The 24957-nt window shown below is 36.7% G+C and overlaps 1 protein-coding gene across 4 annotated transcripts in view; it reads right to left on the bottom strand.

Moving 5' to 3' along the window:
• The window catches only part of EPS15 (epidermal growth factor receptor pathway substrate 15), a 165746-nt gene that overhangs the window by 20825 nt on the left and 119964 nt on the right, over positions 1 to 24957 (bottom strand). For all 4 annotated transcript variants that reach the window (XM_082370521.1, XM_082370519.1, XM_082370520.1 and 1 more), the window contains 4 exons: positions 24639 to 24729; positions 22309 to 22344; positions 21132 to 21268; positions 16956 to 17025 (listed from right to left, as the gene is read on the bottom strand). In XM_082370521.1, coding sequence (XP_082226647.1) covers positions 16956 to 17025; positions 21132 to 21268; positions 22309 to 22344; positions 24639 to 24729 — 334 coding nt within the window. The remainder of the gene's footprint in view (positions 1 to 16955; positions 17026 to 21131; positions 21269 to 22308; positions 22345 to 24638; positions 24730 to 24957) is intronic.

Below are 24957 nucleotides of genomic sequence, written 5' to 3'. Positions count from 1 at the left end.
AAAGTCTAGGACGATTGGCTGAGGGCCAATAATAGTGTCATTAGTACATAAAGTACAATGTAGAAGGAGGTAAAGCTTGGCTCTTTGTTATTGTTTATACTATACTTTGAAGGAGAGACTAATTGGAAAACTTTGTTATTGTTTATACTATACTTTGAAGGAGAGACTAATTGGAAAAGATGACTATTAACTTTAAGCATTGTTGAGCTTGACACCTAAGGAGAAATATCCAGCAGGCAACTTGAAACTACTGGAAGTTCAGGAGAGAGTTCAGGCATAGAGGACAAAATCTAGGAGTCATCAGGAAACAGGCTGTAGTTGAAGGCACAGAACCGGACACCACCACCACAGGAAGTGTGTATTTAGAGAAGAGCAGAAGGACCAGCCTAAATACGGGACTAAAAAGATAGCCTCGCTCTTGTTTTTTTCTCCAGAACACTGAGATTATTCTCTTGCTCTTGTTCTGAATAAAAGGAGACATCTGTCCCAGATACCTCCTGGGAGCAAACTGGCCTGAGGGAACAGAGACCAGTGCAATATAGGGCAACAGGAAAATGTTTTAGAACATGCTAGATCAGCAGTTCTCAAAGTGTGGTCCACGCGCTCCAAAAGTCCCCCAAGACCCCTTAAGGGAGGTCTGTAAGGTCAAAACTATTTTCAGAATATGAAGATGTTATTTATCTTTCTCACTGTATTATCTGCAACAATGTTGCAAAACCAGTGGTGGGTTAAAAAAAAAAGTGGTGGGCGCTTTAGCGGGAATCAAGGCAGTAGCACCAAACTGTACTGGTTGGTAGCAACTGTACTGTTCACTATCACAAACTCACAAGGGGAAAAAAAGGCCAGTTGCACTTATGAACGTCTGTCCTTGATGAATCAATAAAAACTATTAATTTAAAATAAATTGTGACCCTTAGGTTCTTTTAAAAACTATGGAAGACAAAAGGAGAAATACACACAAGGCACTTCTGCTGAGTACCAAAGTATAAGCAGTTATCTGGAGGAAAAGCACTTACATGATGGTCTGAGAAACAAGGTGAACCAGCTGCTTTTTTCATGGAACACCATTTTTACTTGCAAGAAGTGACAGATAACAATGGCTATTCAGATTTAGGTATTGGGCAACACTTCTTCCTAAATAAAGTGAATCTGTCACTTTAAGGAAAACAACTGTATTTGTTGCAGATGATGAAAATTCAAGCTTTCAAGTAAAAACCGGAATCTTGGAAAGTTTTATCTGCCTCGTAAGCTTAACATTATACCAATACTTAAAAGACGCTCATGAGATGGATGGTGATATCAATAAAGATGACTTAAAAAACTATTTATAATGAAATGTGTCAACATTTGGAAGACATGCATAACTCAGTGAACCAATTCCAAATGACCAATGCATGTTACAAAATCATATATGGATAAAAAGTTCATTCAATGTGGAAGAAAGACTAATGGAGTTTAACATAACAGAGTATGAAAAGTTCATTGATAACAGTTTCATATTCCATATTGTAACTAACTTTGAACTTAAAATTTGTTGAATTTTGGTACAGTATCAAAGAAGAATATCCACAATTATCTGAAAAGGTTATTAAAATACTCGTCTCTTTTCCAGCTACGTATCTGTGTGAGGTAGATCTTCTTCATTTCACATGCTTCAAGCAAAACACATAGTGCAGCACACTGAATGCAGAAGTAGATATGAGGATTCAGCTGTCTTCCGTTAAGCCAGGCATTCAAAGAGCTTTGCCAAAATGTATAAACAATGCTATTCTTCTCACAGTTTTTTTTGGTTTGGAGTTATTTTTCTTGAAAAATATAATGTAATGGGCTTATTGTTTTTGTTTTTTAATGAATTAAAAAATTTTAATTTCTCAGTTTTAACTTCTAATATAGTAAAGACTGATAAATAAGACCCATATAAGCAAAAGCTCTTTGAGGGTCTTCATTTATTTTAAAAGGGGTCCTGAGACCAAAAAGCTTGATAATCTCCAAAGTCACTGCCTGTGTTTGCTTCAAAAAACCGACTTTTTTCCTAATTATTTTTTGTTGTTGTTGGAATAAGAGCCCAATAAGGTTGAAGTCTGAATTTTTCTCCCTCAACCCCAAAGAGTCCTTTTATAGACATTTTATAAGTTTCTTACTAAAATTCTTTCATCTATTTACCTAACATTTTTCATTTGTTTCCCCCATGCTCTCAGTATCCTTCATCAAATTCTGGGTTCCAAAGATACCTTAATTTTCTCATTTACATAGTAAATAAGTAAAGAGACAGGATAATATAGTGGAAAAATCAATCAACACGGATTCAGAAGTAAATTGGTATGTGGTCCTGGGGCTCAGCTTCCCTTCTGTATATCAAGAAATCAGACTAGATAATAGTTCTCAAACCTTAAATGGAATTCCAACATATAAGACAAGTAAGATGGATTTTAAGAGTTAACTCTAAATTCATTTTTTTTAAATTTATTTATTTTATTTACTTATTTTTGGCTGCGTTGGGTCTTCATTGCTGCATGCGGGCTTTGTCTAGTTCCAGCAAGCGGGGGCTGTTCTTCCTTGCGGTGCGCGGGCTTCTCATTGCGGTGTCTTCTCTTGTTGCAGAGCACGGGCTCTAAGCACTTGGGCTTCAGTAGTTGTGGCTCGTGGGCTCTAGAGCGCAGGCTCAGTAGTTGTGGCGCACGGGCTTAGATGCTCAACGGCATGTGGGATCTTCCCGGACCAGGGCTCGAACCCGTGTCCCCTGCATTGGCAGGTGGATTCGTAACAACTGTGCCACCAGGGAAGCCCTCTTAATTCATTTTTAAGTTCAAATTCATAACATTTATTTATCACAGCGACAATGAAGCAATTTTGATTAACACAAATGTTTAAAGTCAGGGATCAAACTTATTTCTGTACTTGGTTTTGGTTGCTCTATTTGAAAAACATAATTCATCCAAGAAAGTAGCTATAACATACAGTTTTGAACAACAGTCTTGTAATCTCAGGGTGGTTTAAATAAATGTTTATTCAGAGGTTTGCACAAAAACCACTTAACTTGATAGTTCTTTAAAGCACCAGTACATTCCAATATGTTAAAATCTGGTTTGTAACAGATATGAATGCATATACCTAATTAACTTGCAGTTTTTAAAAATTCAAAGACACTTAAAAAATAATGAAACTAGATCCTGCCAATTCCCTGAAGACCTCTCTGGAAGCTGGTTTCGTGGAAAATAATGTGAAAACTCTGGTCCATAGCATGTCTAAGGTTCCTTCTGCTCTAACAAAGGCAGTAATGTAAGTTTGAGAGAGAAAAAAATCTGTGGCATCACCCTACGCCAATTTTCGTATTGTCAGAACTGGATGAGAAGATAAAAGGCAGAGGCATGGTAACAAAGTGATTAACAGCATGAGCTCTGAAATAAGACATGGATTAGAAACTGAGCATTGCTACAGTTATTGTGATCTTGGGCAAACTGCTTGGTCAGAGTCTCATTTTCCTCATTATTAAAGTGAGAAAGAATAGCACCTGTCTCATATAACCATTTTAAAGATTAAATGAGAAAAATGCAAAAACAAAGTTTGGATGACCTTGTATATAGCTTTGAAAAAAAAACAGAAAGGGAAAGAACGTTCAGACCTCTGATATTTCTGAGTCTGTGGAAAGTCTGTATAACTCAGCCCGAGACGCCACTAACACGAAGCCCATTCAATTCTAAACAGTTTTAGTTCTAAGATCCTCATTCAAATCACGATGTCAGCCAGATCATCGGTGAGGAAGATACAGGCTCTCATTTTGTATGTAAAGATGGTTCAACATAGGAAAATCAACTAATGTAATACACCACATTAACAGAATGAAGGAAAAGAAACCCCACGTGATCATCTCAATTGATGCAGAAAAAGCATTTGACAAAATTCAAAATCCTTTCATGATAAAACACTGAGCAAACTAGGAAAAGAAGAAAACTACTTCAACATAATAAAGACCATATATGAAAAGCCAACACTGAACATCATACCAATGGTGAGAGATTGAAAGCTTTTTCTCTAAAATTTTTAACAAGACAAGGATGCTCACCTTCACCACTTCTATTCAACATAGAAATCCTAGCCAGAGCAATTAGGCAAGGGGGAAAAAAAAGGCATCCAAACTGGAAAGGAAGAAGTAAAATTATCTCTGTTTGCAGAAGACATGCTCTTACATACAGAAAACCCTAAAGATTCTACAAACAAACAAAAAACCTGTTTAGAATAAATAACTTGAGCAAGGTAGCAGGATACAAAATCAATGCACAAAAAATCAGTAGCATTTCCATATACTGATAATCTGAACAATCTGTAAAGGAAATTAAGAAAACAATGTCATTTACAATAGCATCAAAAAGAATAAAATACTTAGGAATTAGCCAAGGAGGACTTGTATACTGACAACTATAAAACATTCTGAAAGAATGTAGATACAGATAAATGGAAAAATGGCCCACATTCATGGATTGGAAGACTTCGTATTGTTAAGACATTAATACCATCCAAAGCAATCCATAGATTCAATGTAATCACTGTGAAAATTCCTATGACATTTGTTTGCAGAAATAGAAAATTCATCCTCAAATTCATATGGAATCTCACAGGACCCTGAATAGCAAACACATTCTTGAAGAAGAATAACAAAGTTACAGGTCTCAAACTTTCTGATTTCAAAACTTATTACAAAGCTATCATAATCAAAACAGTACTAGCCTTAAGACATTTAGGTCAATGGAACAGAACAGAGAGCCCAGAAATAAACCCATGTATGTATAGTCAAATGATTTTCTACAAATATGTCAAGACCACTCAGTGAGGAAAGGACAAGTGGTGTTGGGAACACTGGATATCCACATGAAAAAGAATGAAGTAAAACTAACTCAAAATGGATCAAAGACCTAAATGTAAGATCTAAAACTAAAAACTCTTAGAAGAAAACTTAAGTGAAAGCTTCACAACATTGGATTTAGCAATACTTTTCTTGGATAGGACATTAAAAGCACAGGCAACAAAAGAAAAAGTAGATAAACTGGACTACATCAAAATTAAAAAGTTTTGTGCACCAACAGACAGTATCAACAGAATGAAAAGGCAGCCTACGATATGGGAGAAAACATTTGCAAATCATATGTCTCCTAAGGGGTTAATACCCAGAGTATATAAAGAACTCCTACAATGCAACAACAAAAAAGCAAACAACTGATTTTTAAAAATGTGCCAAGTACCTGAACAGACATTTCTTCAAAGATATACAAATGGCCAATATGCACACAAAAAGATCAAAATCACTAATCATTAGGGAAATGCAAATCAAATTAATGAGCTGCCACTTCACACCCATTAAAACAGCTATTATCAAAAAACCAGAAAGTAGTTAGTGTTGGCAAGGATGTAAAGAACTTGGAACCCTTGTGCACTATTGATGGGAATGTAAAATAGTAAGGCATGGAAAACAGTACAGTGGCTTCTCAAAAAATTAAAAATAGAATTACCATATGATCTAGCAATTCTTGGTATATACCCAAAAGAACTAAAACCAGGGACTTGAATAGGTATTTGTACACTCATGAATGGGAGCATTATTCACAATAGTCAAAATGTGGAAGCAACCCAAGTGTCTATTGATGGATGAATAGACAAACAAAACGTGGTATATTCATACAATAGAATATTATTCAGTCTTAAAAATGAAGGAAATTCTGGTACATGCTACAACATGGATGAAACTTGAGGAAATTATGCCAACTGAAATAAGCCCAATACACAAAAAGACAAATACTATATGATTCCACTTATGTGAGGTACCTAGAGTAGTCAAATTCATAAACACAGTAAGTAAATGGTGGTTGCCAGGGCCTGGTGGGAAGGGGAAATGGGGAGTTCTTGTTTAACTGGTACAGAGTTTCAGTTTTAGAAGATGAAAAAAGTTCTGGAGATAGATGAATGTAATGGTTGCACAACAATGTGAAGGTACTTAATACCACTAATTGTATACTTAAAAATGGTTAAAATGGTAAATTTTATGTCATGTATATTTTACCACAATGTTAAAAAACCCACTTATCAGAAAAAATAAACAATGTGTCCCTCCCCCTACAAAGATTCTCATCCACTGAGCTCCTTTCACACGCTCTGTGAGGACGGTAATTGATTCACCCATTCATTAAGTAATACTATGTACCCAGGTATGGTTTAAAGTTCTTGGGATACATCAGTGAAGAAAAAGTTAAGGTCCTGTGGACCTCAAAATCTAGTGGGATGGGGCTTCCCTGGTGGCGCAGTGGTTGAGAATCTGCCTGCCAATGCAGGGGACACGGGTTCGAGCCCCGGTCTGGGAAGATCCCACATGCCGCGGAGCAACTAGGCCCGTGAGCCACAGCTACTGAGCCTGCACGTCTGGAGCTTGTGCTCCGCAACAAGAGAGGCCGCGATAGTGAGAGGCCCACACACCACGATGAAGAGTGGCCCCCACTTGCCGCAACTGGAGAAAGCCCTCGCACAGACGCGAAGACCCAACACAGCCATAAATATAAAAATAAATAAATACAATTAAAAAAAAAATCTAGTGGGAGGAGGAGGAGGAGACAGATAAGAGAAAAACAAAGTAATTTATATAGTATGCTGGAAAGTAATAAGCCAAAATAAAATAAGAAAGAGTAGGGAACAATACGGTGGGAGTGCTGGGCTAGATGAGAAGGTGACATTTTGGCAAAGATTCGTTAGAGGTTATGGAGATCATCATGTGGTTATATGAAGAAAAATCATCCTAGGAATGGGGAACAGCTAAGAGCAAAGGGCCTAAGGTTCACGAGCCTGTTTTTTGAGCAATGGTAAGAAGGTCAGTGTGGCTGGAGCAGAGCGAGTAAAGGGAATAACGATGAGATATTATTAGAAAGGTTTAGGCCATTGTAAGGTTTTTATTGTACATAATTTGAAGGTAGAACCTGATAGGAAGTCAAGAAGACTTCCTGATACATTAGAGACAGAGTAAGAGGAAAAAAAGAACCAAGGATGATTCTAAGTTTTTAGGTCTTAGCAGTGTTAAAGATGAAATTACCATTAATTAAGATGGGGAAAGGTTCAAGAGAAGCAGGTTTGGGGAGGAAGATTAGGCGTCTGGTGTTAGACATGTTGTGTTAGATATATCTATGAGCTATTTGAGTGGAGATATGGATAGGTAGTTGGATATATGAGTCTAGAGTTCAGGGGAAAAATGTGGCTAGAGTTAAAAATCAGCATATAGAGAGTATGTAAAACCATGAAACCAGATGAGATCCCCAAGGAGTAGAGACAGAGAAGAAAAGAAGTCCACAGCCTGACACCTGGAGCAACACAACATAAAGAAGTTGGGGAAAAGAGGAAGAATCAGCAAAGGAGACAGAAGGAATGACCAAAGAGGCTGGTGGAAAACCAGAGACAACATCTGAATGTGAGTCAATCTGTTACTACTTCTTTAACCTTGTGAACTGGCTTCATCTCTCCATTTCTTGATTTTCCTTGTCTGTACAATAAACATAATACCAGTTTTCTCAGGTAGTTGCTGTGAGAATTAAACGAGACCACATACAGGAAAATGGTTAGCACATGGAGTGCCGGAACTAAGTAAGTGCTCAATAAATGGTATCTATTACTATGATGATAAACAACAAACCTTAGCCCCCTTCCAGGCTATTATAGTCCTTTCCTCTACCACTTTACAGGAAACGAGCTAGGAACTGGAACTGAAAGATGAGACCAACAAAGGCAATAGAAACCTACAGTGAGATGGCAATCTACCATTTCAGCCTTAACCTATTCCTCTCTCTATAAATAAGCTTTATCATAATGTCTGTTTTTCTTTGAACATTCCCTATATGTCCCACCTCCATTCCTTGCTCATGTTACTCTCTTTGTTTTCTTTACTGTTCTCCATATCTATTTATGTAGCCCATTCTTTCACGGCAAACCACAAAGGCCACCTTCTGCTCTGAAAACATTCATGATTTGCCCTAAATGGAGGCAATCTCCCTTTCCTTTAAATTTTTGCAGCTTTAATGAATTCTCATGGCACTTACCATTCCTTCCTGTGGGCAATCAAGAGTTAATTAAAATGTATTAACCTCTCATTTTATTCTCTTAGCTTACCCTTTCTAATCATATAACATCCCTAGCAATATATTAATTCATCATTTCAATAATGAGAATCTAAAAGAGCACACGTATTCTAAAAAGATATAATTTAACTACTTTTATTACAATAAGCCTTTTAGAAATCTTATTTGCTGTCATTCTAAATTTTGGTTTAAATCAAAACCCAGCATTACATTAAATCTTATTTTCTACATATCTGCTTTTTTACATTCCTTCTTCTAGCTGCTCCTGTTGGAAGTTAATTTTCAAGTTGAAAACAAAGAATTCATACTGTTAAATCTCATCTTGTTACAATTTGCACAAGAAATCCAAATTGTGAAGGAATTTCTACTTATCTTTCTTTACACTCATAATCCTCAATTTGTCACAATCAGCAAATTTCTGTACTGAATAACTCACTCTATTTTCATCTGGAAAAATAAGTCATTATTTTTGAAGTATTTACATGTTTGAGTCTATTTCCCCCTAATTCCCTGCTCTCCTACCCAACAGCTGGTCTGTTTTATTTCCAAATGAATAGTGAGAAATAAACAGTTACTTAGTTGAAAAAGCTTTTAGACTCTTTCAGATTTAGGTTTGAATCTTGGCTTTAACTGGTTCAAATCTAGTAAACTGTAAATCTTGATCAAGTTAATGTTCTGGTCTTCAGTTTCCTGATTTTTAAAGTGGGAATATTATTTAAAAGGTTATTAAAAGGATAAATGGATAGGAGACCTTCAAGATGGCGTAGAGATCACCTTCCTCCCCACGAATACATCAGAAATACATCTACATGTGGAACAACTCCTACAGAGCACCTACTGAACGCTGGCAGAAGACTTCAAACTTCCCAAAAGGCAAGAAACTCCCCACATACCTGGGTAGGGCAAAAGAAAGAAGAAAAAACACAGACAAAAGAATAGGGACAGGACCTGCACCTCTGGGAAGGAGCTGTGAAGGAGGAAAAGTTTCCACACACTAGGAAGCCCCTTCGTGGGCAGAGACTGCGGGTGGCGGAGGGGGAAGCTTCGGAGCCACAGAGGAGAGCGCAGCAACAGGGGTGCGGAGGGCAAAGTGGAGAGATTCCCACACAGAGGATCAGTGCCGACCAGCATTCACCAGCCTGAGAGGCTTGTCTGCTCACCCGCCGGGGTGGGTGGGGGCTGGGAGCTGAGGCTCGGACTTTGGGGGTCAGATCCCAGGGAGAGGACTGGGGTTGGCTGCGTGAACACGCCTGAAGTGGGCTAGTGGGCAACAGCTAGTCGGGAGGGAGTCCAAGAAAAAGTCTGGACCTGCCTAAGAGGCAAGAGACCATTGTTGTGGGGTGCGCGAGGAGAGGGGATTCAGAGCACCACCTAAACGAACTCCAGAGATGAGCGCGAGCTGCGGCTATCAGCACGGACCCCAGAGACGGACATGAGATGCTAAGGCTGCTGCTGTAGCCACCAAGAAGCCTGTGTGCAAGCCCAGGTCACTATCCACACCTCCCCTCCCGGGAGCCTGTGCAGCCCGCCACTGCCAGGGTCCCATGATCCAGGGACAACTTCCCCGGGAGAACGCACAGCGTGCCTCAGGCTGTTGCAATGTCACTCCAGCCTCTGCCTCCGCAGGCTCGCCCTGCATTCCGTACCCCTCCCTCCCCCCGGTCTGAGTGAGCCAGAGCCCCCTAATCAGCTGCTACTTTAACCCTGTCCTGTTTGAGCAAAGAACAGACGCCCTCAGGTGACCTACACGCAGAGGCAGGGCTAAATCCAAAGCTGAACCCCAGGAGCTGTGTGAACAAAGAGAGAAAGGGAAATTTCTCCCAGCAGCCTCAGGAGCAGCAGATTAAATCTCCACAGTCAACTTGATGTACCCTGCATCTCTGGAATACCTGAATAGAAAACGAATCATCCCAAAATTGAGGCAGTGGACTTTGGGAGCAACTGTAGACTTGGGGTTTGCTTTCTGCATCTAATTTGTTTTTGGTTTTATATTTATCTTAGTTTAGTATTTAGAGTTTATTATCATTGGTAGATTTGTTTATTGATTTGGTTGCTCTCTTCCTTTATTTTTTTTATATATATAGATATATATATATTTTTCCTTTTTCTCTTTTTGTGTGTATGTGTATGCTTCTTTGTGTGATTTTGTTTGTATAGATTTGCTTTTACGATTTGTCCTAGGGTTCTGTCTGATTTCTGTTTGTTTTTTTAGTATAGTTTTTAGCGCTGGTTATCATTGGTGGATTTGTTTTCTGGTTTGGTTGCGCTCTTCCTTCTTTTTTTAAATTACTTTTTAATTTTTTTATTATTAATAATTTTTTAATTTTAATAACTTTATTTTTCTTTGTTTTGTTCTTTTTTTCCTCCATTTTCTTCTGAGCCATGTAGCTGACAGGATCTTGGTGCTCCAGCTGGGTGTCAGACCTGTACCTCTGAGGTGGGAGAGCCGAGTTCAAGACACTGGTCCACCAGAGACCTCCTGGCTCCACGTAATATCAAATGGCAAAAGCTCTCCCAGAAATCTACATCTCAACGCTAAGACCCAACTCCACTCAACAACCAGCAAGCTACAGTGCTGGACACCACATGCCAGACAACTAGCAAGACAGGAACGCAACCCCACCCACTAACAGAGAGGCTGCCTAATAAGTTCACAGACACCCCAAAACACATCACTGGATGCAGTTCTGCCCACCAAAAAGACAAGATCCAGCCTCATCCACCAGAATACAGGCACCAGTCGCCCCCACCAGGAAGCCAACACAACCCACCGAAACAACCTTAGCCACTGAAGCAGACACCGAAAACAATGGGAACTACGAACCTGTAGCCTATGAAAAGGAGACCCCAAACACAGTAAGTTAAGCAAAATGAGAAGACAGAGAAACACACAGCAGATGAAGGAGCAAGGTAAAAACCCACCAGACCAAACAAATGAAGAGCAAATAGGCAGTCTACCTGAAAAAGAATTCAGAGTAATGATAGTAAAGAGAATCCAAAATGTTGGACACAGAATGGAGAAAATACAAGAAACGTTTAATAAGGACCTAGAAGAACTAAACAGCAAACAAACAATGATGAACCACAAAATAAAAGAAATTAAAAATTCTCTAGAAGGAATCAATAGCAGAATAACTGAGGCAGAAGAACGGAGAAGTGACCTGGAAGATAAAATAGTGGAAGTAACTACCGTAGAGCCGAATAAAGAAAAAAGAATGAAAAGAATTGAGGACAGACTCAGAGACCTCTGGGACAACATTAAATGCACCAACATTCGAATTATAGGGGTCCCAGAAGAAGAAGAGAAAAAGAAAGGGACTGAGAAAATATTGGAAGACATTATAGTTGAAAACTTCCCTAATATGGGAAAGGCAATAGTCAATCGAGTTCAGGAAGTGCAGAGAGTCCCACACAGGATAAATCCAGGAGAAATATGCCAAGACACATATTAATCAAACTATCAAAAATTAAATACAAAGAAAAAATATTAAAAGCAGCAAGGGAAAAACAACAAATAATATACAAGGGAATCCCCATAAGGTTAACAGCTGATCTTTCAGCAGAAACTCTGCAAGCCAGAAGGGAGTGGCTGGACATATTTAAAGTGATGAAAGGGAAAAAGCTACCACCAAGATTACTCTACCCAGCAAGGATCTCATTCAGATTCGACAGAGAAATTAAAACCTTTACAGACAAGCAAAAGCTAAGAGAATTCAGAACCACCAAACCAGCTTTACAACAAATGCTAAAGGAACTTCTCTAGGCAGGAAACACAAGAGAAGGAAAAGACCTACAATAACAAACCCAAACCAATTAAGAAAATGGTAATAGGAACATACATATCGATCATTACCTTAAATGTAAATGGATTAAATGGTCCAACAAAGGGACACAGACTGGCTGAATGGATACAAAAACAAGACCCGTATATATGCTGTCTACAAGAGACCCACTTCAGACCTAGGGACACATACAGACTGAAAGTGAGGGGATGGAAAAAGACATCTCATGCAAATGGAAATCACAAGAAAGCTGGAGTAGCAATTCTCATATCAGACAAAATAGACTTCAAATAAAGACTACTAAAAGAGACAAAGAAGGACACTACATAATGACCAAGGGATCAATCCAAGAAGAAGATATAACAATTGTAAATATCTATGCACCCAACATAGGAGCACCACAATACATAAGGCAAATACTAACAGCCATAAAAGGGGAAATCGACAGTAACACAATCATAGTAGGGGACTTTTAACACTCCACTTTCACCAATGGACAGATCATCCAATATGAAAATAAATAAGGAAACACAAGCTTTAAATGATACATTAAACAAGATGGACTTAATTGATATTTATAGGACATTTCATCCAAAAACAACAGAATACACTTTCTTCTCAAGTGCTGATGGAACATACTCCAGGATAGATCATATCTTGGGTCACAAATCAAGCCTTGGTAAATTTAAGAAAACTGAAATCGTATCAAGTATCTTTTCTGACCACAACGCTATGAGAGTAGATATCAATTACAGGAAAAAAATCTGTAAAAAATACAAACACATGGAGGCTAAACAATACATTACTACATAACCAAGAGATCACTGAAGAAATCAAAGAGGAAAACAAAAAGTACCGACAAACAAATGACAATGAAAACACGACGACCCAAAACCTACGGATGAAGCAAAAGCATTTCTAAGAGGGAGGTTTATAGCAGTACAATCCTACCTCAGGAAACAAGAAACATCTCAAATAAACAACCTAACCTTACACCTAAAGCAATTAGAGAAAGAAGAACACAAAAACCCCTAAGTTATCAGAAGGAAAGAAATCATAAAGATCAGATCAGAAATAAATGAAGGGCTTCCCTGGTGGCGCAGTGGTTGAGAATCTGCCTGCCAATGCAGGGGACACGGGTTTGAGCCCTGGTCTGGGAAGATCCCACATGCCGTGGAGCGACTAGGCCCATGAGCCACAATTGCTGAGCCTGCGCGTCTGGAGCCTGTGCTCCCCAACAAGAGAGGCCGTGATAGTGAGAGGCCCGCGCACCGCGATGAAGAGTTGACCCCACTTGCCGCAACTAGAGGAAGCCCTCGCACAGACGCGAAGACCCAACACAACCATAAATTAATTAATTAATTAATTAAAAAAAAAGAATAAAGAGACTTTATAAAAAAAAAAAGAAATAAATGAAAAAGAAATGAAGGAAACAATAGCAAAGATCAATAAAACTAAAAGCGGGTTCTTTGAGAAGATAAACGAAATTGATAAACCATTAGCCAGACTCATCAAGAATAAAAGGGAGAAGACTCAAATCAGTAGAATTAGAAATGAAAAAGGAGGAATAACAACTGACACTGCAGAAATACAAAGGATCATGAGAGATCACTACAAGCAACTCTATGCCAATAAAATGGACAACCTGGAAGAAATGGACAAATTCTTAGAAATGCACAACCTTCCGAGACTGAACCAGGAAGAAACAGAAAATATTAACAGACCAATCACAAGCACTGAAATTGAGACTGTGATTAAAAATCTTCCAACAAACAAAAGCCCAGTACCAGATGGCTTCACAGGCGAATTCTATCAAACATTTAGAGAAGAGGTAACACCTATCCTTCTCAAACTCTTCCAAAATATAGAAGAGGGAGGAACACTCCCAAACTCATTCTATGAGGCCACCATCACCGTGATACCAAAACCAGACAAAGATGTCACAAAGAAAGAAACATCACTGATGACCATAGATGCAAAAATCCTCAACAAAATACTAGCAAACAGAATCCAGCAACACATTAAAAAGATCATACAACATGATCAAGTGGGGTTTATCACAGGAATGCAAGGATTGTTCAGTATATGCAAATCAATCAATGTGATAAACCATATTAACAAACTGAAGGAGAAATACCATATGATCATCTCAATACATGCAGAAAAAGCTTTTGACAAAATTCAACACCCATTTATGATAAAAACCCTCCAGAAAGTAGGCATAGAGGGAACTTACCTCAACATAGTAAAGGCCATATATGAGAAACCCACAGACAACATCATTCTCAATGGTGAAAAACTGAAACCATTTCCTCTAAGATCAGGAACAAGACAAGGTTGTCCACTCTCACCACTATTATTCAACATAGTTTTGGGAGTTTTAGCCACGGCAATCAGAGAAGAAAAAGAAATAAAAGGATTCCAAATCAGAAAAGAAGAAGTAAAGCTGTCACTGTTTGCAGATGACATGATACTATACATAGAGAATCCTAAATATGCTACCAGAAAACTACTAGAGCTAATCACTGAATGCGGTAAAGTAACAGGATACAAAATTAACGCACAGAAATCTCTTGCATTCCTGTACACTAATGATGAAAAATCTGAAAGAGAAACTAAGGAAACACTCCCATTTACCACTGCAACAAGAGAATAAAATACCTAGGAATAAACCTACCTAAGGAGACAAAAGACCTGTATGCAGAAAACTATAAGACACTGATGAAAGAAATTAAAGATGATACAAACAGATGGAGAGATAATACCATGTTCTTGGATTGGAAGAATCAACATTGTGAAAATAACTATATTACCCAAAGCAATCTAGAGATTCAGTGCAATCCCTATCAAACTACCAATGGCATTTTTCACAGAACTAGAACAAAAAATTTCACAATTTGTATGGAAAAACAAAAGACCCCGAATAACCAAAGCAATCTTGAGAAAGAAAAACAGAGCTGGAGGAATCAGGCTCCCAGACTTCAGACTATACTATAAAGCTACAGTAATCAAGACAGTATGGTACTGGCACAAAAACAGAAATATAGATCAATGGAACAGGATAGAAAGCCCAGAGATAAACCCATGCACATATGGTCACCTTATTTTTGATAAAGGAGGCAAGAATATACAATGGAGAAAAGACAGCCTCTTTGGTAAGTGGTGCTGGGAAAACTGGACAGCTACATGTAAAAGAATGAAATTAGAACACTCCCTAACACCATACACAAAAATAAACTCAAAATGGATTGAAGACCTAAATGTAAGGCCAGACACTATAAAACTCTTAAAGGAAAACATAGGAAGAATACTCTTTGACATAAATCACAGCAAGATCTTTTTTGACCCACCTCCTAGAGAAATGGAAATAAAAAGAAATATAAACAAATGGGACCTAATGAAACTTAAAAGCTTTTGTACAGCAAAGGAAACCATAAACAAGATGAAAAAACAACCCTCAGAATGGGAGAAAATGTTTGCAAACGAATCAACGGACAAGGATTAATCTTCAAAATATACAAGCAGCTCATGCAGCTCAATATCAAAAGAACAAACAACCCAATCCAAAAATGGGCAGAAGACTTAAATAGACATTTCTCCAAAGAAGATATACAGATCGCCAGCAAACACATGAAAGGATGCTCAACATCAGTAATCATTAGAGAAATGCAAATCAAAATTGCAATGAGGTATCACCTCACACCAGTCAGAATGGCCATCATCAAAAAATCTAGAAACAATAAATGCTGGAGAGGGTGTGGAGAAAAGGGCACTGTCTTGCACTGTTGGTGGGAATGTAAATTGATACAGCCACTATGGAGAACAGTATGGAGGTTCCTTAAAAAACTAAAAATAGAACTACCATACAACCCAGCAATTCCACTACTGGGCGTATACCCTGAGAAAACCATAATTCAAAAACAGTCATGTACCACAATATTCATTGCAGCCCTGTTTACAATAGCCAGGACATGGAAGCAACCTAAGTGTCCATTGACAGATGAATGGATAAAGAAGGTGTGGCACATATATACAATGGAATATTACGCAGCCATGAAAAGATATGAAATTGAGTTATTCGTAGTGAGGTGGATGGACCTAGAGTCTGTCATACAGAGTAAAGTAAGTCAGAAAGAGAAAGACAAATACCATATGCTAACACATATATATGGAATCTAGAAAAAAAAAAAGGTCCTGAAAAACATAGGGGGAGGACAGGAATAAAGATACAGATGTAGAGAATGGACTTGAGGATACGGGGAGGGGGAAGGGTAAGTTGGGACAAAGTGAGAGAAGTAGAACTGACATATATACACTACCAAATGTAAAATAGCTAGCTAGTGGGAAGCAGCCACATAGCACAGGGAGATCAGCTCAGTGCTTTGCGGCCACCTAGAGGGGCGGGATAGGGAGGATGGGAGGGAGACACAAGAGGGAGGAGTTATGGGGATATATGTATATGTATAGCTGCTTCACTTTGTAATACAGCAGAAACTAACACACTATTGTAAAGCAATTACAGTCCAATAAAGATGTTAATAAATAAATAAATAAATATACAAGTTTAAAAAAAAACGAAAAAAAAGGATAAATGGAAAATTAGATTCCATAAATAAAGCATGAAAACTGGGTACCAGAATAACATTTAGTTCTTCTCTGTCTTATTAACAGGACCTATGTACTATTTGTAAAGCTAATATCAGTACCTATGGGAAGCCACTAATTTTTAAATATAGGTCAAGATCCATAAGAATTAATGCTGAGTTTGAAACTGCCAAGCAACGCTGCCTTTTATAAAGCAAAAAGGGTTTTTATTGGTTTTACTGACACTGGCTAGAGTACATATTAAGCTGTTTAATAAGAACAATAAAAGATAATGAATGATAAGTAGAAAGTGATACAAAAACACCATTCTTATTATTGGTAGAATGCAACAGGATATAGCTATGCGATCATTTTAACGCCATAAATAAGTAAACAGGATGAATATATTTGGACACGAAAAGAAAGATGCTTAAAGAGAGGGTGGTGGTTACTGTTGAAAGAGACTGATAAATTATCTCCTTACCCAAATCGCTGGCTGCAACCACAGCCGTCCCACCAGGAGCAAAAGGATCATTGTGCTCTAATGTTTCCACCTAAACAAATTACACAAGTCATGACTCAGAGAGGTGACATTTCAGAGCTGAGACCTCACTGCCACACCAAACAAAATATTCTTTACAAACTCTAAATCAATTAGGAGCAAATGCTTACCCCTACTGATTTGTAAACTTATTAAACTGAAATGATACATATCATTTTCTAATCTTTTACTGTGAAACATAACATACATTCAGAAAAACGTATGGAACATTATGTACAGTTTAATAAATAAGTATCAAGTGAACACCTATGCAATCACCTCCCAGGAAACTGCTAACATCTCAAAAGTCTTCATGTGCCCCGCTCCAATCACAATCCCATCCCTAATAATACAGAGACTTCTCATATGCCCTTTACTCAGCTTCCTCTAATGTTAATGTGTGAGAGAGAAAGAGAAGGGGAGGCAGAGAAAGAGAATTTGAGCGAGGGAGAGTGCTTTCTGCTAAAAAAATTCAGCTGCTTTCAATAATAAGCCATGTAAAAATCTGGATCAAATGGCAAGGGTGAGAGGCTACAAAGAGTGAGGACTTCACCAGAAGCCAGAGATTCTAACTACTGAACTGTCTTCCTACTTTACTTTGTTTTTAAATCATAGTCAAACAAAATGTATATTTAAGAAGATAACCGAACTAACTTTCTGGCATCAGGCTCTTTTTAAGAGGCCAGCCAAAAGCCTTGGCATACAGTTAGATAAAAGGGGCATGAAAAGAGTTTTGGAATATTTATCTCCTACTCTGACTCATGACTAGCAATGTCATCTGTATTACAGGATCCATTTCTAATTATCAAGAAATTGGGCATTAACAATTAAATGTCAAAGGATATTGGAGAGCTCTAGTAAAACATGTATTTGAAAAGAGAGAAGCAATGCTAACTGGGACTTAGAGTATATTCTCTTTTTATAAAAGAGGACCCATTAAAACAAAACTACTAGCAGAAAGAAGTAAATGCTAGTGATGTTTTCAGAACTGAAAATGATAGTACTTATTTTAACTGATGCTTACCTTAACTTACATTTTTATAAAATGAACACACTACCTTATACTCTATCTGCTGAATGAATAAATAGCAATCAAGGGGGAAAAATATCAAGTTGGTCTGTATAGCAAAGTAACTCTCCATGGTTCCTAACAGTTAAAATGCCAGTGTGAGAGACAGTCACAGACACGATAACTAAAGTCACCAACTATTACTGCTTCTTCTCTAAACTTTGAGAGAAGGAAAAACTAACAGCCCTGATTTTTAACAATAGCTTGCAGATTTTGTGTACCATCACAGAGAGAAATAGAAAAAGTATGCTTACCTGTGCGTCAGGTTTTATTTCTATTCCTTTATCATACACTGTGCAACCAACCTAAAAGGCCACTGGGACAGCAAGGGGAACAGGATGGACTGTGCAGCCCATGAGGGAATAAGTGGCCACAAAACTCTTTATGTTATGTTCAGTTTGATAATTAGGCAATTTAGTACACAAAAGTGATTTTCATGACTAAAATACAGATGGTATAATTTTATAGAATTAATGTTCCAAAATCCTCCTACAAAGTCACCTAATTTATCACTGAAATTCTCTCTTCTGCATCAGCCATCCACTCTCTCATTTCACAGTATGACTTAGCACGTACACAGTAGCTACCATACACTAGCTAGAATAGTAGGAAATGGCACTTGTTTCTTTGGTTTGGTTTTTAAAATTATGTCCCTCTGAGAACAGAGACCATCCTTGAAGGAATAGGAAAGATTTGTGGGGAGAGATTCATGTCTGGAGGCATTAACAGAGGCCCGTTTGAAAAGAAGGAAGATGACAAAAAACAGGGGTTTGTAGCTACGAAGAAATGAGTTTAAATTTTAGACTATAGTGGTGAAGACCTTAGATTTTGGTCAGGTAGACCACGGTCTGAATTTAGTTGTATCACTACTAACTTACACTTAACCTCTCATTTATTGATCTTTATCTTTAAAATGAGGATGAAACATGAGCCTCATAGGATTACTGTGATGCTTGAATGAGGTAACACATGAAAAGAATTTAGCACCATGCCTGGAGCATAGAAGAGATTAGATAAAAGTAACTATTGTTATATTGCCACCAAACACTAAATTTGGTGTTTAGTTTAGTTTTGAATGGAGAAATTAAGAGCTGTCAGCAAGGGCATTTTTGCTTTCAAAATCTGGGGAGAAAAGGGAAAAAGGAAGTAGAATGAATGGTAGAAAAGTTTCACCAGGGAAGAGGAACAAAAGAAACTTGTTTATTTTTAAATGAGGAAGAGCTGCTTTGGCTTTCTTGCTCTTTAAACAATAAGAGTGGATAATGAGAGGCTAAAATAAGGTGAGAGGAAAAGAATTCAGGTTGCAGCCAATTTGAAAAAAATTTGGCAAATGGGCCCACACTGCAAACTAAGTGTTGTAGGAAAACAGAGTATCCAGTAGCCTGTGGAAACCACAAATATTTAGTTACAGAGGCATTTGCTTAGTTTTACATCAGTGGAAAAAACCAGTTGCTGGCCAAGTAGCTGAATACAGTACTGAATACTGTATTAGAATACAATAAGGAAGTAATTCAAGAACACCAAAGTCTATTATCTTTAAAAGAATCAATTACTCTTTTAAGGAAGTTTTCTTAATCTAAGAGTATTAAAAGACAACATTTTTGCTTCACATGCCTGTCAATCAACTGTTCCTTTCTAGGTCTGGTTTACTTACAGATGTGAAATATCCTGCCTCAAAAAATAAGTCTTCAAATAAAAACTTTAAAACAAACCAAACAAACACGAAAAAAAGCAATTAAAAAGCCCTCCAAAACCATTCATAATTATTGAAATTGGGTGATAGATACATGGAAGTTAAAATATTTCATTATGTTACTCTATTTTGCATGTGTTTAAATATCCATAACATAAAGATTTTGTTTTCAAAGCCTCCAGATGATAAAGCACTTAGTTGTCTGAACTTAGTTAATTTTTCTGAGTCCCGGTGTCCTTATTATTAAAATAGGGACACCAACACCTACTTTGCAAGATTGATGTGAAGATTAGAAATTATGACTGTGAAGCACACAGAAGTACCGGGATCATAGTTCATGGTTATTAAATAGTAATCGTTGTTCTATGTATATGTTATCAAGAGAGTCTGACATTTAGTGGGAATTTATACTTCTTTACAAGAATAACACTCCAGATATGTCTATAAAATAACAGAAATGATTTTTTTTTTAAAAAATCAATGCTGTTCCTTTTAAATTGATTTCATTATTTCAATAATGCATACCAAACATTTTTAAAAAGCTTTACTGAACACTGGCTTATGGATTTTTAATCATTTATTTTTAATATCTCCAATGGGATAAAATTTGATCCTTTGAAGGGTGGACTTGATATTTGGATGACATGAGTTATTCTAGTCAATTCCAATGGGTGATCAAGGTGTGAAGTACCAGTCTGAACCAAAAATGAGATGGGTTCAATGAGACTGAAATTTTTATATGGTCCATCAGAAGTAATCTACAAGAGGATTCTTTCATCACTGTGTATTTCAAGAAACTCATTTGCAGACAGAATCCAAAAGATCCACTGTATACCCATTCTCTTAAAGATAAAATATACTTGGCCAATTAGTTCTTCACTTGTAACGTATATGCCTGATATTGCCATGTGGAAGGAATAGGATTTACCAGGAAGGTGTCTGATTCTCATTCCCAGGAGTTAGTGGCAGTTTGGCAAGTAATTTTCTTGTCTAGAGTACTGAATTATTTATATCCTTCGGATGTGAAAGATGACTCAAATAGTGTATGACTTTATAGGTAAATTGTTTTTATCATTTTTTTTCTACATTTGTCTCTTTCCCTACTTCTTCTCTGACCATTAAACCGAAGTTAACATATATTTATTGACCACTTAACCACAGTACAGGCAGGGCATGTGTGCTAAATGTTTTATAAGATATAGTTCCTACCCTCAAGGATTTACTATCTAGCAATGATTAATGGTGTGTTATTTCACTAGTTTTCTGCTCAATAAACTGTCTGCTCTTAAAAAAGAAAAAAAGAAACTCTTTCAGAACATCTGTTATCCATTTAACATTTTTTAACCCTCCTACTTACCGACGTATTACTGCTATTGCTGGCTGCACTGAAAGGGTCAGTACTTGAAGTGGCAAAAGGATCAGTAGAAGATTGCTTGAAGAAACAGTCGGATGCAAATGGATCTGAACCTTTGAAAGGATCACCTCCAAATGGATCTAAGAAAATACAACACAAATATGAGAGATTACAAAATTATTACTCTAAATTTCCTGTCACCAAAGGCAGGACAACTGACTTAATTAAAAGGCATTTTGAACTCCTGTAGAATCTAAGTTAGGTACTTTCTATTTTGACTACTTATTTGGTCAGAAAAAAGTATAGGCAGTTGCATCTAGTTAAATAGCTTTAATTAACATTCTTTCCTACTTGTTCATCATTCATTCAAAGCAAATCAGTAATTCCAACACTTACTACACAAATGTTGCCTACATGCTAGGATTAAATAATTCCTCTAAACGGGCGATTTTAATTTTGGGGGTGGGGACAGAATCACAGTTTCCTTTGTGGCTTTGATAAAAGACAGAGTCTTTCACCTAATAAACTTATTTTTTAATTAGCATATAATATCAAGTGATCCCATTTTGAGACCCTTATTCTATGCTATCATAACTAAAGAAACAACAAAAACTTCTAAATGTATTTCTCCCTCTGAGCTCAAGGGTAACAGCCAATAGTTTGGAACAGGTTTGGGAAGCATAACTAAATGGTACACAAGATTTGCTTTATTCTAATGCAAAAATCCCAGAGAAAGAATATCTTAAAAAGCTTAACACTTAGTAATTCTTTAAGATCTTTACTCTTCCCCCATTCATTCAAATAGGCTTTAATCTTAGGAAAACAAAATTCTAAACCCTGTAGTAATGTAGATCATTTTGTTTATCTAATCCTTGGCTAATAAGGAGAAATCAGTGTAAATACTATTAAAAGCATCAAAGTACAAGCACTAATATCTTTTTTTATAAAGTACAGCTAACAGTTTATTAAGCAAATTCACAAGTATCTACCACTTTTTCTCTGAAAATGCCAGGCACATACAACATCTTAGTGAGGGCTTGGGTCAATTTTAAAACTGAATAAAAAGGAAGTCCATTTCCTATAACTACCCAACTGTGAGATCTCATTCCTAAATATAACATAAGATTATAATTAAGTAGAATCAAATTAAAGCTAAGAAGGACCTCAATAATATACTAACCAATTTTCCCAAAAGGATCATCCTTGAAAGGATCATCTGTGATAAAATAAATAAGCAGAAATCAAAATCACAATATTCACTGTTGTGGCACCATTACTTAAAGGGTAACTTTAAAACAAAAGCAAAGTTTCTTAAAGCAAAGTCTGTTTCATTAACTCTACCTCAAAGTAGATAAAACAATGAATGCCATCCACCTTTAGGAAATATTTTTAAAAAGTAATAAGTAAGGGCAGAACATCAGTACACCTCATAAAAGAGGCAAATCTGAATCAGAGCCAACTATACTTACCTCTTGACCACAAGGTCAGATTACAGATGGAGGGGAAAAGACAGGCATGACAGCAAGAATTTTACTAATAAAATCTCTACTTTTCAATGGATTACTAGATAGGTATTACCATCAACACTTTAGAAACAAAGACACTAAGTTTCACTGAGGTAAAAAAAAAAAAAAAAAGTGCTTATAGAATTGAAGAGTCTAGAAATAAATCCTTATACATTTATTGTCATTTGATTTTTGACAAGAGTTCCAAGACAACTCAACTGGGTTAGAGAATTGTCTTTTCAACAAATGGTGCTGGGACACTGAATATCCACATGCAAAAGAATAAAGTTGGACCCCTATCTCACACCATATACAAAATTAACTCAAAATGGATCAAATACCTAAATATAACAGCTAAAACTATAAAGCTCTTAGCAGAAAAAGTAAACCTTCATGACTTTGGACCTTAGATATGAAATCAAAAGCACGAGTGAAAAAAAATTTTTAAATAGGTAAGTTAGACTTCATCAAAATTAAGACAACACTGAACACAAGAAAATAGTTGCAAAGCATATGCTTGATAAGGGATTTATATTCAGAATATGTAAAGAACTCTTACAAATCAACAATAAAAAGACAAACAACCCAATTTAAAAAAGGGCAAATGATCTGAATAAATGTTTCTCCAAAGAAGATCTATGGATGGCCAATAACCACAAAGAAAGATGTTCAACAATGTTAGTCATTAAGGAAATACAAATCAAACCCAAATAAGATACCATTTCACACTCACTACGATGGCTATAATCAAAAGGATAGACAGTGACAAGTGTTGGCAAAGACATGGAGAAACTGCAACCCACATACAATACTGGTGGGAATGTATAATGGTACAGACACTTTGGAAATCAGTTTGGCAGTTCCTCAAATGATTAAATAGAGTACTATGATCTGATATATACCCCGGAGAAATGTAAACATATATCCACATAAAAACTTGTATATAAATGTTCAAAATAGCATTATTCAAAAGAGCCAAAATAGTGGAAACAACCCAAATGTCCATCAACCAATGAATAAGTAAAACGTGGTATATCCATCCAATGTAATAATATTCATCGATAAAAAGAAATGAAATATTGAAACACACTACAACATGAGTTGTAGGCTAAATGAAAGAAGCCAGACATAAACATGTATTAATGTAGTTCCATAAGTATGCACATCTACAGAGACAGAAAGTAGATTAGTGGTTGCCTAGAGCTGGGGGATAGGGGAATGGGAAGTGACTTATAATGGGTATGGAGTTGCTCTATGGGGTGATAAAAAATGTTCCAAAATTAGATTTTAGTGAGGATTATACAACTCTGTGAATGTACTCAAACAATTTAATTGTATACTTTAAATGTTCAATTTATATATCTTTTAACACTTTATCAATACAGAAGTTTTTTTAAAAAGAGTTCTAATTTCCAGGCTCATTTCTGCCATGACTCTAAACAAATTATTCCATTTATGTACCTCAGTTTCCCATCTTTAAAACTGATAAAAACTGACCTATCAGTTTCGCAAGGTGAGTCTGGAAATAAGTAAAAAGCAAGAAGAACTTTGACACAAATGGTATTTAACGTAGTTTACAATGACATCAGACATTTTAATTTATTAAACTCATATTTCTTCGATAAGACTGTAGGCACCTTAAGGGCAGTGATCGGGCTACTAACTACTACAATTTCCACTCTTTTAAAAGCATGGTGTTGGCACTTTTGGTAAATAATTGCCGGTTGACTTAAGAGTGCCCAATCTCCTCTCTTTCTTTGGGCTCCTATTCTGAAGAAGAAACATACTCTTAATTAGGGGTCCCTGAGACATAAGCAAAGGCTTAGTTCCAGGACTTAGTTGCCTGAAGGGGACAAATACTAAAATCTGACTATATAAAACCTCACTCTCCCTTCTACTTTTGTTATAACGAGTAGGCTCTCAAAACTAAAGCCCAAATTCCTATACAGCTTATGTATTAAAACCCTTTTTGGTAAATCTATAATATAAATATAAGAGTACTTACTGCCAACAAAAGGATCAGTCTGGAAAAAATCCAAGTTTGAATCTGCAACTGGATTTGTCAGTGAACTTGATTCTACATTAAATGGATCTTCCTAAAAATAATTTTAAATTAAAAAAAAAGTTTTAGAAACCAAAGTTTTAAAAGGTAACATTTAAAAATAAAATAACATGTTTGAAAAATCAACTGATGGTAACATAACAAATATTTTTGTGGTCATAAAGTCCACTTAACACATTTTTCTCTTTCCTTAGCCTAAAATAGTGTACAGCCCATCTTGAGAAGACAGTGATAAAAACATTTACTTATAAAATTATTTTTA

The sequence above is a fragment of the Balaenoptera borealis genome (assembly GCF_965194805.1).
Source record: "Balaenoptera borealis genome assembly, chromosome: 1".
Lineage (NCBI taxonomy): Eukaryota > Metazoa > Chordata > Mammalia > Artiodactyla > Balaenopteridae > Balaenoptera > Balaenoptera borealis.
Note: the sequence above shows the minus strand (reverse complement) of the source record. Positions and strands in the feature narration are given on the sequence as shown.